We start from the raw sequence: 15,652 nt of genomic DNA, 5'->3' as shown, positions 1-15,652 counted from the left end.
AGAAGTTTGTTTTAAACCATACTCAGGAAAACTATGAATTAAATATGTGTGTGTGTGTGTGGGGGGGAGGGTGAATAAAGCCAGATGTAGACATAAAGGACTCAGATACGTTACCCCTCATTCATCCCTTCCTAGAAAGTTATTTCCTGAATAAAGGAACAAATCAAGAAGGAGGAAGACATGGGACACTGAAAATTAGGGATGCTACATGGGAGAGTATTAAAAGCCATCCTGGAATTACACTCATGCTGGGACCCCTATTGCATCTGGAGTGTTCCAGGAAAGAGCTCGGGTGCTGATCTCATATAATGGAATAATTTTTTTTAAATGAAGATAAATGAAGACACTAGAGAGGAAAAGAAAAACAGTCAGAAATTCTAAGGAAACAGAAGAGCTGACTAAGAAAGGAAATTTATCATAATACTGACATTTAGAATTCTTTGATCTACAAAGTCTTTTTATGTAACCAATTGATGTTTTTTAAAAAATGTTTTCTGCTGATACCATGCTTAGAAAGGCCATCCCAACTCAATATTAAACACGTACTTACCTGTCTTTTTCTCTAGTGCACTTATTATTTTTCTTTAAATCTTTAAACCACATGAAATATATTCTGGAGGACTCGTGGGGGAACAGCTCTGTGCTGGCACCCGGGAGGGACCTTGCACGCATCTCCTTTGGCCACCTAGGCAGGACTTGAATGCAGCTGATCTGAATCCTGGCAGAAAGCCTTGGGAGCCTCCTGGAATGTGGGAACATGGGAGGCTTGCGAGGAGCTGCTACAAGGCTATTTCTCACTCACTTGCTTCTCTGTCCCCTAAGGGGGATGCAGAGATGGCTTCCCATGGCCAGGTTCTGATGAGGTCTGAGGCTTTCTGTCTCACCTCCCTTAGGGCACAGCTGGAAGCTCTGAAGCGTAGCTGCAGCTGACACTGGCTTCTCTGCACCAGGGTGTCCTGTCATCGGCGCTGCTGTCATCTGGTCCTTTTTGTTTTGCAGTTGCCCTGCTCAAGGGCCATAGGAAGCTAGCACCCTTGGTTACTTCCTTCCACGGACTATGAAAGTACTCAAATATCTAAATCTAAAAAAGAGCTTCTTTCTTTACTGGCTGGCTCTTTCAGTCTTCCTCTGGCCTCGTGCATGAAAGTTTATTGACTTTCATAAAGTCAATAAACTTTCCTGACACAATTTACTGAATAGTTCGTTCTTTCCCTATTGATTTTCCTATTGTTTCTTTTTAAACATTTTCTTATCTATGAAATTATTTCACATATTTGCATTTGTGTCTGGACTATGATTATTTTACCCCAGTCTGTGGTATTTTGGGGGTTTTTTGTTTTGTTTTTTAATGGAAGTACTGGGGATTGAATCCAGGACCTCGTGCATGCTGAGCACATACTCTACCACTGAACTACTACCCTCCCCCTTGGATTCTTTATTGTGTTACATCCCTCCCCATTCTGTTGCCAGCACCATGCTCATTTTTGTATATTTCTAATGCATTTTTAATTGGTGGGTAAAACCCCTCTCATTATTCCTTGCCAGATTTTTTTCTGGATATTCTTACAGATTTATTTTAACAGAAAATTCTACAGTGATTTGGTCAAAACGTCAATTAAAAAAAAAAAACCCAACCTCCTGAAATGTCATAATAATTTCTTTGGGGTAGGGAACTGGTATCTTTACATTATTGCATCCTCGCAACCAGGAATAGGTATTTCTCTCCATTTATTGTCTTTTTCAATACCCCACAATGAACTATCAGAATTTTCTTCAAGGAGATTCTGCATATTTCTTATTAAGTTTATGACTATGTATTTTACATTTTCTGTAACTATCTTGAGTGGGATCACTTTCCATCGTATTTCTTAAATGGGGCTTGCTTGTTGAAGGCTTTAAACAGCGAAATGGCAAGTTAGCAGTTCTTCCAGGGATGGTGGGAGGGCGTGGCCTGGCGGGAGGGCGTGGCCTGCGGGAGGGCGTGGCCTGCGGGAGGCAGGGAACCCGGTTAGGAACCAAAGGTCTGTTGGACCCGCTGCCCCCGGGGAACGTGCTTTGATGCTCTGTGAGCTTTACCACCCTGTCATCCTAGTTTCTTCTCATCCGCAGCTTTTTCTTCCCTTGTGGCTTCTCTGAGGTAGACACTTCCAGAGAGTGACTGCCCAGTGCTCATTTAACCCACACTCTGGAAATAGGCCTCTGAGATCAAGAATTAGACTTTCAAGGAGGTATGAGTATTGAGGAAATTTCAGGATGAAATCAGAACACTTCCCTCTGAAAAAGTCACAAGGTTATTCAAGTCCCCAGACTTTTCCCCTCCGTCCTCAGACTTTAGTACAGAGACGGCATCTCCCAGGAAGCTGCTTCCAATGAGCCTGGGGCCGTTAGGAGACATTACTCTGCCTGTTTTTCCAAAGGAAGGCCGTTTGAAAATGTGGTGAGATGAAGAGATGACCCTGGAGAGGGAGCCTGGAAGAGGCCTCTCCTACGAGGTGAGCACGACTGCTTTCTTCCTCCTCCTGTCCCCTCTCGTACAGCGCCTCTGAGAACGAGGCCAGGTGAGAACAGGACATGTTAAAAAATGAAAAACACTGAAAGGAGCTTCTGTATAAAAATTCCAAGAGCTAGGATATGTGTAGGGGGCCCCGGGGCGTGTGATTTAGAGAAAGGTGTGAGTGCTGCGTCCCAGTGACACCAGCACAGACGAAATGGCGCCCTGCCTTTATTGAAAGACAGCTCCCAGGCTCGTCCTGTTTCTTCGGTGCTCCTTGGACCTTGGCCCAGAGAAGAGGGGTTTGGGGCCAGTATCCCAGCCCTCAGAGGCTCCAGCTGAGCTCCTCTGCCTTTCACTTGCTCCACACTCTCCCCCCAGGAGTGGTTCAAGCCAATTAGTCCTAAGAAGGTGTCTCAGAAATAGGACAAGCCCCCCACTGCTCCCTGCTGCTGGTGCTTCCAAGTACCCAGCAGGAAACTGACCCAGCAGGGCCTGCCCCTGGCAGGACTCCTGGGCCTCTGCTTTCTAGGTCCCAGCTCTTCCGCGCATGCCTGGTGGGTGCCTATGCCCAGGCCTGCACTGGGGCGGGGGGAGCAGAGGGCAGCCCTTGTTAGATGTCCAGCATGGTGCCAGATCCTGAGGGGAGACGCAGGTATTACCCCTGAGACGAGTTACAGCTGTCAAGTCTCAGTTTCTAGATTTTGTCTACCATGTGAGTAGCTGAGTATCTCAATCCGTGTTGGTACTGGAGGTTGTACTGTCAATGCCTCCCTGCTCTTGTCCACATTTGTACTAGGTAACCTGGTCCCTGCCCACTGCACCAACTTTGTCTCAGGACACAGAGGCTCTATTAGTCAGTGGACCTATAAGATCATGAAGACTCCTTTCCAGGGAAGCCGGGAGCAGAAATGAACGAACGACCTCTAATCTTGCAGGAATCTAGTCTTGCAGAGGAAGTGGGCACATGCAGAGAGAAGCAGAGTAAGAGCTGAACAAGAAGTACCTTTTAACTATTCTTAAGATAAACTTCCATTGCACTTTGAGTTTCTGTTACGGGTTTCTAATCCTAGCAACCCATAAAACAATCCCTGTCAAGGCCACACCTATCCCCCAACCCAAACTCTGAGGCACTAGGGAACTTCTTAATACAGAACTAGACCTTTATGATCGAACAAAACAACAGGCTTTCAAACTTTTAGGCAGCCCTTGCTATATGCTAGTAGAGGCAGGTAGAAAGGGAACATGAATGAAATCCCTACTATGTGCCCACCAAGTACTTAACCCTTATATGAATTCCCACCTAACCCCTTCCTCATTACTTTCATGACTGTTGTTTCAAAGGTAAGAAATGTCAGAAAGGCTGTTTAAAACAAAGTCAAGAATAGGCTTCTAATAAAAGACACTTGAAAGTCTGAATCCTGGCCCTATCCCCTTAAAGATTTATGACTGCTGGTTTTGAAATCTCTCTTACAAACTGCTATTTTCTTGTTTATGAAAAGGGGGAAATAATAATGCCTGCCTTACAGGGAGTGGTGTTGGTTAAACGGATGCAGCACAAGCACACCTGGGAACGTTCACTTCGCCTCAGTTAAAGCCCAGGTGACAGCTGGGCATCACACCCAGGTCCATCTGGCTGCCATGCCCGGCTCTGGGCACTCAGCACGGGCCCTTGAAGGGACTGGTTCCCTCACTGACCTGCGCAAGATGTTTTGCAAGGAGGGCGTCAGGCGTTTTCACTAGGAAGGCTGTTACTGGCTTTATAAATCTAGGAGCTGAAACTGGCATTTATGTGTGTGTCCTGGATCTAAGACCAGGAAAAGGGATAAAGAAATCACTGAAATTAGCTTTCCTCTGATTCTTCCTGAAACTATTGGGCTCAAACAGGGAAGGTGAAGGAAGTGGGTTTTGGAGTTAACAGTGCACCCGAATCAGGCACCTGGGCATGATACATGCCTTTCAGAAGCTAAGTTTATATTACTAAGTGCTCTTACTTCTTTCCCTCAAGGCTTTAGCCATAATCCCAAGAGCTAGTTTTGCAAATTTAGATGCTTACTTCCATAAGCACATTTTCATGTAGTTTCAAGGCACTCACGTGAGCCCCATGACGTAGTCACATTGACCTACTCAGCCTGAATTTCATTTCCTTAACTTTGAATAGCCCAGTATTTCCTTCCTAAGTGTTGCTATGAACAAAATAGAAAATGAATGTAAAGGCACTTTATAAATTGAGAAGTTGGAAATAAAAATGTTTCAATATTATTTTTTTCAGCATTAATAAAAAAAAACACTTGTCAAGGTATTTGAAATTTTGTATAAATAAATAGCTCAGTTGGAAAAAAAAAAAGCAGGGTATGAACCTGGTCAAGACCTGGGCTACGTTTGCAGCTCTCCTCCTGACTCAGGTTACATACAACCTGTGTCCAAGCTTCCACTGGAGGTCCTAGAGACAGGGGTTTAAATAGCCAGGGAAAAATAATGTTACTTTTGCTTTAAAAGCTTTATCTTTAACCTTACCCAGCTCAACATCATTCACAGCTGAGGAATCCTGTGACTGGGTCCCTACCTGTAGAAGGCCTGATTTCAAATTTTCTATCAAAAATGACATCCTTAAAATCACAGGCCAGGTGTAGGAAAACTTTATTTCCCAGCTGTATAGACACCCCCACTTCCCATATACATGTCCTCCAAGATAAAAAACAAACAGAATCCTATTTCCAGAAGTTTTATTTCATGTATTGTTTGACGCTAAACTTTCCTAGGCTTTGCACCTAATGTGTGTCAATGTGCAAACTCTACCTCACACAGAGGAACACGGCAGCCGAGTACCTAGAACATGGGAGAGTGCCACATGCCTCCTAGGTGTGCTTACAGAGCTCTTGTCCTGGGCCAAGAGAAAAGGAAGGAAGCCCGCAGAAGTGAGGGGTACCCCATGGTCCCTCAGACACACACTTGGGGAGCTTCTTGCTTGATGACACTCTTCCATCCCAACGTGGTGACTCAAGATGGAATCCCTTTCATCATTTGTCACACTCTTAAAAGACACAGAGAAGATACTACGAATTAACTGACCTTAAATCAATGTTAGATGAAAGAGGAGAAATTAGTACACAAAGAAACACAATACACAGAAGAAAATATGCAATGTTTCATAAGCTGCATACATTTCAACAAAAATGTTGGGGACACAGTTTGGTTATTTAGATTATTAAAAATATTTATTACAAGCGGATTTCCTTTCCCATATTCAAAAGAAAACACATGACTGGAAATATTCAGAGATGGAAACTGGTTTAAACCACTTCCCAAGTCCTCATCAAATATAAGGTATCAATAAAGAAAAAGATATTTTGGAACTTAGAATTAGGGAAGCCTGCACACAATTTAGATGGGGGGAAAGAGAAAAAACAAACTAACCAAAATAAAGACAGATCGTTTACAATTTACAGCCTTTAATTAAGCACATAAAACTGTACTATTTAATATATTTCTCCATGAACTTTTTGTGAAATTCAGATCGCAGTGTATCATTTACAAATCTTTTGTCTTTCTTCTGATCATCTACACCTTTTGCACAGTTCTTGAAAACAACATCATCATCCCATCTGAAGGAGAAAAAGAAAATAGAAGAATCTTAAAATGCTTATATCAAGGCAAGAACACCATGTGTGAACTGCAAAGCTCAGTCATTACACAGAAAGATGCACAACATGTACATCATTTGATGCCACAATTACACCCAAAAGAATAAAGTGTTTCTTAATAGGTTGTTAGCTTGCTTTTTTATAACAGGAAGGGTAATCCCTATCTAGAACCTACACAACAGTCTTATTTCTCCAGGATAAGAAACTTTGGGTTAGAAAGCAGAAACACACCAAGTTTAATTGCATCAGTATTTAATGTCTGCGGGTCTAAGATGAAGAGGCAGCACCTAGTACTACCCCGACTCGTATGAACAGCTCTAGACGGTAAAGGGCCGACTGACTGCAGTTCAGCTTATGTGGTTTAAGGATTTCATACATACTCTTTCATCAGTTAACATCTAGCAGTCATTCACTGCAGTATTTACATTTAGGACAACAAACGAAGAAACCATTGTGTATAATAATTAAGGCTTATATATTGGCCCACATCTATTAACCATGAAGAAAGAGCAGCCGAAGAGCTTAGGGCAGGACTCTGGTTGGAGTCTACTGGTTGGGTTTCATAATGTATAAGCTTAAGAAAAGAAAACCACCCATGGGTGAGCAATAAAATACACAGTTTTATAGAAATTACAGAGTATTTCAAAATAGCATCTAGCATATAAAAAGAAACCCATGTATGTCATATATATACCCTCACAAACGTAAGTAAAGTGAAAGCATACATAACGTGTGTCTGTGTGTAGGTGTATGAATGCCAGTAGAAACTACGTGTGGAAAACAAGCCAAGAACGTGGGCATCTTCAAAAACAGTGTTGTTAAGCCATCACTGGTGCAGTGCAGACATGTGAAAAGCTGAGCAGAGCGAGGTCAAACGTGACCTGCATATTAAGAGATGTTTCAATCCCCAATTTTATCTGCATCCAAGCGAGGCAGAACAATTGTCTAGTCAATACGAACAGAAATGTACTTTTTTTTTTTTTCCCTCTATGCACCCTCTCAACTCACTCCCAAGAGTTTTACCTCTCCTCTTCAACACCAAACGGCTCTTCCCCGGTGCTAACCCCAAAGGTCACCTTGGAAGAATTCACGTCACTTGCTGTCATCAATACCTGGCCCAGATAATCACTCCCCTCCTCTTGACCCGCTTTGTTTGTGTGGCTCCAAGACACTCACCGGCCTTTTTTGGTTCAACCCTTCCTCACTGGCTCTTTCTCAGCCTAGTTTTTTTCATTCAAAATTCATTTAATCAGTATTTGCTGAGCACCTAGCATGTACCGATTATTGCTACCTACGAATAATATGGTTTTCCTTCCAGGAGTCTCGATTTTGCTATGTGCTTGGCAGAGGTTGCCTCTATGATTAGCCAATAAAAACCTTGGGCACCGAGTCTCTCATGGTTTTTCTGGGCAGAAACACTGCGCACATGGAAAAGAATGTGCTCTGTGTGACCCCTCGGGGGGTGGGGGGGTCAGAGCACAAGGAGGCGCGCACGTGGAGGCCCTCAGTGCCACTTCCCTGCATGCTCGGGCTGTGGGTCTTCACTGGGCTACTCAGGAGAACAACTGTGTGCTGAGTCCTGAGTCCTTCCAGTGAGTCTCCCAGTGTGGAGGGTGGTCTTGGGGACCCTTGACACACACACACCTACAGTGTAAGCTTTGTAGGGTCAGAGGCCTGGTGCATTGTTCTGTCTCTAGTATTTAGAGCAGTATCTGGTACATAGCTGGTTATTTTAAGTATATCCTGAAAATAAGTTTCTTTCATTCTCTTTCCATTATTCCAAAATTTCATAGAGAAGAGTATCAGTGGAAAGTGGGAATTAGAAGCTTTACATAGTACAGTTTGCATAAAACTCATACTCTATTATGTGTGTATGTGTATATACCCAACTCATTACTGTACCTTCTCTTAACTTTGAAGTTGGCCTGAGGCTGGGATGGGCCAGTGAGGTTAAGGAGAGGGTTTCCACTCAGAATGTTTTCCATTCGAATCCTTTCTTCTTCAGCTTTTTGTTCTTGTTCCTGTCAACGACAGGGGAAGGTTCATATTTACTTACATTAACTCTGGGGTCAGTCTTATTATATAGCTCGTATTTCAAATGACTTAGGATTTTATGAGGGAGATGGGATAAGCATCAAAGTAGCATTGTTTTTTATTTGTTTTTTAAGACATGACAGAAAAGTTCTCACTAATCCAAATAAAATAATTGGGCACTTTCATTATAAACATTTCATGCTTGCCATCATACATTCATAGCCCATTTCCGACTTTGAAATTCTTAAGCTGCGTATTTAAATCTATTCTCTTTTCTTGAAATACAAAGTTCCGTACTTGTTTATTTCAAGAGTACACCAAGTAAACATATTCTAATTATTTAAGAATGTGTTAAACATGAAAAAGACACATTTACCAGTGATTATCTCAATTTTTAAGAAAGGGTTATACATAACTGTGATTAAAAGTAATTTTACTTTGGATTATTAACAATGTAAACTTGCATCTCTAGGACTGGTGACAAGTTACTGTTAACTAAGAATCACCTTCTAAAATAAGACAAACCATTATGTAAAAAATTGTATTCAGTTAACATGCATTTCTACTAATTTACCTGAGGTTTATCCATTTTACTCTTATGATTTATTGTTACTGACCTTCTATTTTTATGCCTCTCACCTGTCATTAGTCACATGCTTGTCTTCACTTTTATTTCAGCATTAATCTCTTTAAACTCAAATTACCCTCAGTTTGATTCTTAGAAATATAAAATGTCTAAAATCATTAGCTGTAGCTTCTAGATCTACCTGATTCCATGCTATCTTAAACCAAAGATAAATCCCACTTTGCTGTGTTTTGGGGATGACAGAAAATTGCTGACTTAATAGATCAAGGAAAAAAAGACTTTCTGAGAGTCCATTTAAAACGAACCTGTGTTAGACCACTTGGAAAAATAACCTGATTTTCTACACAGGTTAAAGATACTTCATTTTAATAATCAAATGTGAACATCAGATTTCATTTTTACAGGGCCAAATAATTGGGAGGTGAGAAGATGCAATTTTCAGGGAAATAAACAGGAAAATTCCTTTAGGTCATTTTCATACCTTAAGCAAACAAAAGTCAGGAGCATCCACCATAGACTAAGAACAGACAGTTTCCTAAAAGCTATTTTCAACAAATTATACTGATGCTGAAAGTAAAAAGACTTATCTCTGAGGTGCTAGAAAAATTGGGTATCAAGTATACAACGTATCCAAACTTATGACAACATGTGTGATGAAATACAGTCCGGGCCGTTTGACGTTTGGAATGCTGTCTCCTTCAGGGTTACTGGCTGGCTGCCACCCACAGCACTGGGAGAAAAGAAGCCAACTCTTCCCATATTCAAGCACCAGGTACACTGTTTCATGAACATGGGTATAAGGGCTAGACAGCCTGCGGATTGGTCAAATCCGAACCATCCTGCCCTGTAAATAAAATTTTATTATTATCCAATCACATGCATTTATTTCAGTATTGCCTACGGCTGCTTGTACTACAACTAGCAGAACTGAATAGATAAGACAGAGGCCATATGGCCTGCAGCCTGAAATACTTATTATCTGACCCTTTACAGAAAGTTTCCCAGCCCCTGACACAGGCTGACTGGTTTGAAAGCATTTTGGAACGCCTCAAAGATGGGCCATTAAAAGCCAGAAAGTGAAACAGGGATGAAAGAAATAAAGCTGTCATTCAACTCCAAAAACCACCAATATATTCTTGTACAAAGAAATCAGATGAACCCTGCAAAATTGCTAAGATCTTCTGTCTAAAATGTTTACGTTCCCTAAAGGTCAACCAAATGCATTTAAATGTCTCTTTGTGTATCCAGGGCTGTTGGCGAGGCCAAGAAGAACCCTGAATAGAACACCTGCCCTCTTGTGGTGTGCAAGCAGTATCAGGAATGGTCTTACAATTCTTTAGGACTTACGCTCTCCTATGCTAAATTCTGATGAAAAATGGTTTTTTAAAACATATTCTTCTTCTTCCAATCTGAATTCTGGCAGTCTTCAAAGCCTATCACAAGTTCTACTTCTTTTCTGAATTCTTCCCTGATCCTTCTGACCCACATGAACTCTACCTCCCTAGGTTCCAAGCATTAACCTACGTCAGGGCTTTGCATTCTTTTAAATAACAGAACAATTTCTGGCTCAAATAAAATCTTATACAGAAGCCCCTAAAAAGAGCTGCTCTGTTCTGGTTGAAAGTAGAGGCAGATATACGTACTTGAATGTCTCACAGTGCATCAAATTCAGTATGTTCCAAACAGAAATCATCTCTTTTCTCTCCACCGAAACATGCCACTGCTTCCACATTCCCTGAATTAGTGTCCGGCACCATCACCCGGAAACTGCCACATCTGATCACTCACTTTCTCTGGACAATTCTACCTCCTTGATAGGTCTAGCAGCATCTGTTTACTTACTGCCTAATAGGAGTTGGATTTGAGAAAGCTCCTCTATTCCTAAACTCATTACCGCACATGAGAATTACTGGAACAGCCTCCTAGTCAGTTTTTTTTTCTCCACCCACCCTCCACTCCTCGGCCAGAGAAGTCTTTCTAAAATGCATATCCAACCTTACCACCTCCTGCTGAATCCACCAGCTCCAAGTGTCCTTCAGAACAGAGTCCAAACTCCTTCAGCTTTGGTCTACAAACCTCTACTGCTCAGACCTGGTCTTGCCTCCCAAGTTTTCTCTTTTATTGTTACTACTATGCGTAATTCACTAGGAGTTTAAAAGTACCTACTATGGACCCTGTTTACTCCTTCTAACTATCTTTGAGTTAGACTTTCTTTTCTTTCATTGTGTAAGTGCAGAGACTGTGGACTCAGAGAAGCTAGGGAAATTGCCCTCGGTGATACCAAATCTATTGACAGACAGCCTCAGCAAGTGCCTGGAAACAAGGCTGGGGCAGAAGACAAGGAGAGGGAGAAAGATGGCCTCATTATACCTGGGGGTTCTTTGTAGGTGATGACTACATCTTAATCATCTCTGGTTCTTCTGAAACTTAACAGACCCTGACTAAATGTCTGCTGAACAAATAAGTGAATGAAGAGCAACTTAACAAGTACTATCAAGTGTGTCTGAATTAGCTAGAAGAATTTCCAACAAAACCAAAAGACTTAGGGTGTCACAGAAATTACAGGTACTTGCAACATCGAGACACGGCAAGGACGATTTCTAACACAAGGTGATGTTACTTGAATTAAAAAAGCTTTTTTCTGCTTTTGTTCACATGAGAAAAGGTAAATATTTAACACATTGATTCTACCTTCCTGGCCTGCTCCTCAGCGCGTTCTTTTTTAATTTTTTCCAGCTCTGCGAGAAGGGCTGCAGTGTCGTCATCGTCACTCTCCTCTTCGAAGTCTTCATCTTCATCTTCCTCCTAAGACAGAATGGTGATGGCCCAGGAGATTGGAGACACAACATACGTTATTCATTTTTTTTCCCCATAAAAACTGCACTTATCAAATCTCTGGAGCAGAATTAATTTTCCTGGTCGGAAGGTAAATGTATCTAAATATGATTAAAATCAGCAACCAACCAAAATGCAAAACAAAATCCCACAAAAAAGCTTACAACTCCTTATTGAAATGTCAACCTCTGACATGGTTTAGACATTGTAACAGCAAGTGGTATAATAAAGTACCTTTCAAACGTACAGGGTCAAAAGGGAATTTACATACGAAAATATTCCTAAAGCCAGAAAACGAACACTTCACACTAATACACAGTACATACTTTGACGCTGGGAGTCAAAACAATTTTATACAGCTCCAAACAACCAGAAAGTTAAGGATAATCAAAAGTACAAAAAAAGGGGCTAAATTCTCAGAAGAAAATAATTTCAATTGAATAATCATTAAACCTCACTTAAAATTGGGTTCCCTATCTTTAATTACTGAGTTAATTTTTAATTCAGTCTGTTAACTCTAGAATGGCTAATATATATGCTTAATTAGATATTACCCTTGAAAAGTCACTCAGATTTTTCCTCTGTATATAGAAATCTGCAAATTAATTATAGACTGTGTGGCCCCACTAAACTTGAATGTTGAAGTGCCAACCATTAAAAACCTTTCACTTAGATCACTTCTTTCTTTGAGAAAAACACCATTAAGTGCACTGAACACCTGGAAGGGGCATCATCAGTAGCTAAGATGGAAGGGAAGGCCCCTGCGATCGCTGTGGGGGTTGCTATGGATAAGGAGCCCGGTCTGAAGCGTGCCCTCTGGAGGAGGATAACTAGTCAATCTCCATGGCTGAATATAGGGAATTATTTTTTAAGGAAGCATATCTTTTAGTAGATCTCTTCTTTTTTTGGTTCTGCAGAGAGCAAACTTGTTCTTGAAGTTTGATTAACCACAAGATAATGCTTTTTGTTTTAAAATAAACTATAAAGTTTAGTACTGAAGTCAGGGCTACAATTGAATAGCAGTAAGTAAAAATGAATACACAGCTCTTCTTAAAGCCAAAAGAATAAAAAAGTATTTCAGAAAAATGCTAAGTAAATTACTACATGGAGATGAGAGGAGGAAGTAAAACATACATCTGTCAGAGGATCATCTGCATCGAGGTTGGCAGCAGGAATCTGGTCTAAGCGAGGCTTCTTTGACACTGAAGAGGAGGTTGTATGTTCTGGGGAGAAATAAACATTGTTTAGCTTACTGAAACAAATTCCTGCATTTCTTCTAACATTTTAGGGACCCACTGGGCACAAAGAACTTATGTTTAAAGCATGACAGTAGGGAATTATAACCACAGTGCTTGGTAAACAAGTTCTTGGCAAATATTTGTTGAATGAGTTAATGAAAGGATTGATTTTAAAATGGGAACTGTAGCCTTTATCAGGAAAGTTAGGCAATAGTTTACAAATGCTAGAAATAAAAATGGGAGACTTTCACAGACAGAAATGATGGGACCTCAAAAAGTCTGGCTGCTGTAAATAGTCAAAAACTCCTTGATCTGAACTGAAACAGTAACTGCTAAATATCCTCAGATGACCCAGTTCTTTCTAACACAGAAGCATAAGATGGAACTGGAATCAATTTCATCATCATCTCTAATCTAATCCAATCTAATCTAACTAATCCAATCTAATCTAATCATTTAAGAGTGTTGTATCTCACACCAATATTTAAAGGCAAACAAACAAAAATAGTAATCTGTTCCAACTACCACATGAAAGACAAACTATTGTCAACATAATTCTATCCGAGAAATGTCTGGGGTAGTGTTGGTACCTCGGGCTGGGCGGTCTCTATTTTTCTCTCTTGCAGCAGCTCTTTCTCTCTCTTCCAACTCTCTCCTGAAGTCACGGTTCCGAACCTCTTCAGGGGCATCCTGAGTGGTCTGTCTAAAGTAGAAACAAACCCGGGCAACAGTGCTTCTAAAAACACATGGCTGTAGTAACGGAAGACAATTCACAAAAAGCAACTTTGTCCTTAGTCCCTGAAGCATCAAGGCCCATTATGGGAACTGGACAAGATCATTACCCTAATCTGAAGGTTACTAACAAGTATCCTGTGATGTTTCCAATATTTCAAGAACCTCAAACTGAATCACAAACTTTCCCATAATAAGGCTGCAAATTGATTAAAATATCTTTACTTTTTGCTGTATGTCAACTCAGGGCTTGTTACAGTAACACTTTTAATCTCATATTATTAGTACTGACAGTGCTGGTCCCTCAGAGGTAATGTAATAGTTCTTGTTCCATCTATATACAGAAATTCCTGGTTAACTGGAATTTCTGCTTAAGGAATATCCAGCAGCATTTTACAATCATATAGTATAATTTTAACATTAGATAGACTATTGCATTCTACTATGAAAACAGATTAACTTAAGTGATAATAACCCAAACATGCTACTATCTCAAGAACATGCCATTTAACAGATTTTGGTCTTGCTTTGTGAAACAAGAAAAACTTTAAATGTTCATTACCTATATTTTATCTTTGTATGAGAGGGTAGGTCTCTACTTGAATACTGCTTTGAGAGTTGGCTCAAATCACCTTCTCCTTTTCCTCTCCCACCTCTTGCAGGTTCAAAAGTTGGCCTAGCCGCTGTTGTCATCTTTTATGCTTTGAAGGAAAACAGTGTCAAGTTATTTCCAATACCACAAACTCTCATCTTATAAACTATTAATCAATATCCATTGATTCCATCGTGAAATAATTTCCATAGCTCAGTCCCAAAGACTTAGTTAAAATAATCTCAAAAGTTCTCAAGAAAACAAATAATGAGGCTCAGGGTGTTCAAGGAATAAAGCAGAAGTTTAGTACAAACAATTCTGTCACGAAGATCTGAGTCTGTGTTCCTGTTCTCCTGGCTCTGTGACCTTGGGCAAGCCACCAAGCTCTGCCATCTGTGGAATGGGGATATTCCTCACATAATATTATGAAATTATGGGACCTGACACGTCAAAGCCCTTGTAAAATACAGTACTGCCATGTCGGAGTTAAAAAAAAAATCTCAGCTCAACCTTACACCACCAGAATCCTTAAGGTTCCCATTTTATCTAAACTTCACACAGCAGAAAAATAGGCTAGCAACTACAAAAAGAAAAACAAAACAAAACAAAATCTAAAAAATTAACTGACAAAGTTACTTTGTGTGCTGAAAAGTGTGCTCTAACCTTCGATGACAGTTACATGCGCAAAGTTCTCCAACAACATTTTGTTGATTCAAATTTCTCCTGTAGCAGCCAACACAATATAAATCAGATCTTTTGCAAGTTACAATCTAAGGAATGCTCAAAACACAGGAACCCACCCACAGAGGAATCGGATAAACAAAAACCAGGGACCCGATCCTTCTGTTACTTTCGGTTTTGAGCAGCTAAAGGATACTGCATAGCAGATGTGGCCACAAAAAAAAAAAAAAAACAAACAAAACCCTTTCAAGCGTCGGAAAAGCAAGTGTCTGGGGAAACTTGGGGGGGACTGGTATACTTGTCTAGATTTTTTTTTTCAAAAAAGGGAAAGGGATGTATCCAAACAGGGAGAAACAGGGAGGGACGCCGCCGCCTCCCACACCCCTGGATTATTATCATTTTCGCCTCTGGGGAGATCGCCTTCGGGTAGTCACCCAGAATCCGCTGACTCTTCACCCAGGGTCCACTCGGCGAGGGACGGGGGCTCCCGGACCCTACTTAACGCCGTCTGCAGAGCCGCCTTCACGCTGCACCCTCCGTGGCCGGGCTCCGCCACCCGCCCGCCTCTCCGGGGCCTCCTCCGCCAGCGCTCAGGTTCTCCGCCTCCGCCCGCAACCGCCCTTTTCCGCTCCACTCACAGTCTGCTGTCCTGCCGCTCACGGTGGCGGAGGTCCGATACAGCAGCCTCCGGAGATGAAACAGACCCCAGTACGCTTCTTGCTTCCCAGAAACCTCTGCTTCCAGGGCCAAAACCCAAGACCCGGAAGCAAACCCTAAGTTCTCAGGCCGCCCTTCAGAGGCGGTGGCAGGAACCAATCG

At 41.3% G+C, this 15,652-nt stretch overlaps 1 protein-coding gene across 2 annotated transcripts; it reads right to left on the bottom strand.

Annotated features, from left to right (window-relative positions):
* Positions 1 to 5,203: 5,203 nt before the first annotated feature.
* On the bottom strand, positions 5,204 to 15,621 carry CWC15 (CWC15 spliceosome associated protein homolog). Of its 2 annotated transcripts, none has more exons than XM_032488302.1 (7): positions 15,268 to 15,463; positions 14,123 to 14,261; positions 13,419 to 13,531; positions 12,725 to 12,813; positions 11,447 to 11,560; positions 8,038 to 8,156; positions 5,204 to 6,096 (listed from the first exon to the last, which is right to left on the bottom strand). In XM_032488302.1, the coding sequence occupies exons 2-7, from the start codon at positions 14,251 to 14,253 to the stop codon at positions 5,967 to 5,969; spliced, it is 696 nt and encodes a 231-aa protein (XP_032344193.1). In that variant the 5' UTR covers positions 14,254 to 14,261; positions 15,268 to 15,463; the 3' UTR covers positions 5,204 to 5,966. The 2 variants fall into 2 exon arrangements, with proteins under 2 accessions (XP_032344193.1, XP_032344192.1); XM_032488301.1 differs by lacking the exon at positions 15,268 to 15,463 and adding an exon at positions 15,472 to 15,621 and having other exon boundaries at positions 5,664 to 6,096.
* Positions 15,622 to 15,652: the final 31 nt, after the last annotated feature.

This window comes from Camelus ferus, chromosome 10, assembly GCF_009834535.1.
Source record: "Camelus ferus isolate YT-003-E chromosome 10, BCGSAC_Cfer_1.0, whole genome shotgun sequence".
In the NCBI taxonomy this organism is placed as follows: domain Eukaryota; kingdom Metazoa; phylum Chordata; class Mammalia; order Artiodactyla; family Camelidae; genus Camelus; species Camelus ferus.
The sequence above is the reverse complement of the archived record's forward strand: the minus strand, read 5'-3'. Positions and strand labels throughout refer to the sequence as shown.

Coding starts and splice junctions, on each gene's coding strand:
- CWC15 (XM_032488301.1), bottom strand. CDS start 14,253: ATGACAACAGCGGCTAGGCCAACTTTTGAACCTGCAAGAGGTGGGAGA. Junction 11,561..12,724: donor CAGATGATCCTCTGACAGAT/GTATGTTTTACT, acceptor ATTCTGTCTTAG/GAGGAAGATGAAGATGAAGA. Junction 8,157..11,446: donor CTGAGGAGCAGGCCAGGAAG/GTAGAATCAATG, acceptor TGTCGTTGACAG/GAACAAGAACAAAAAGCTGA.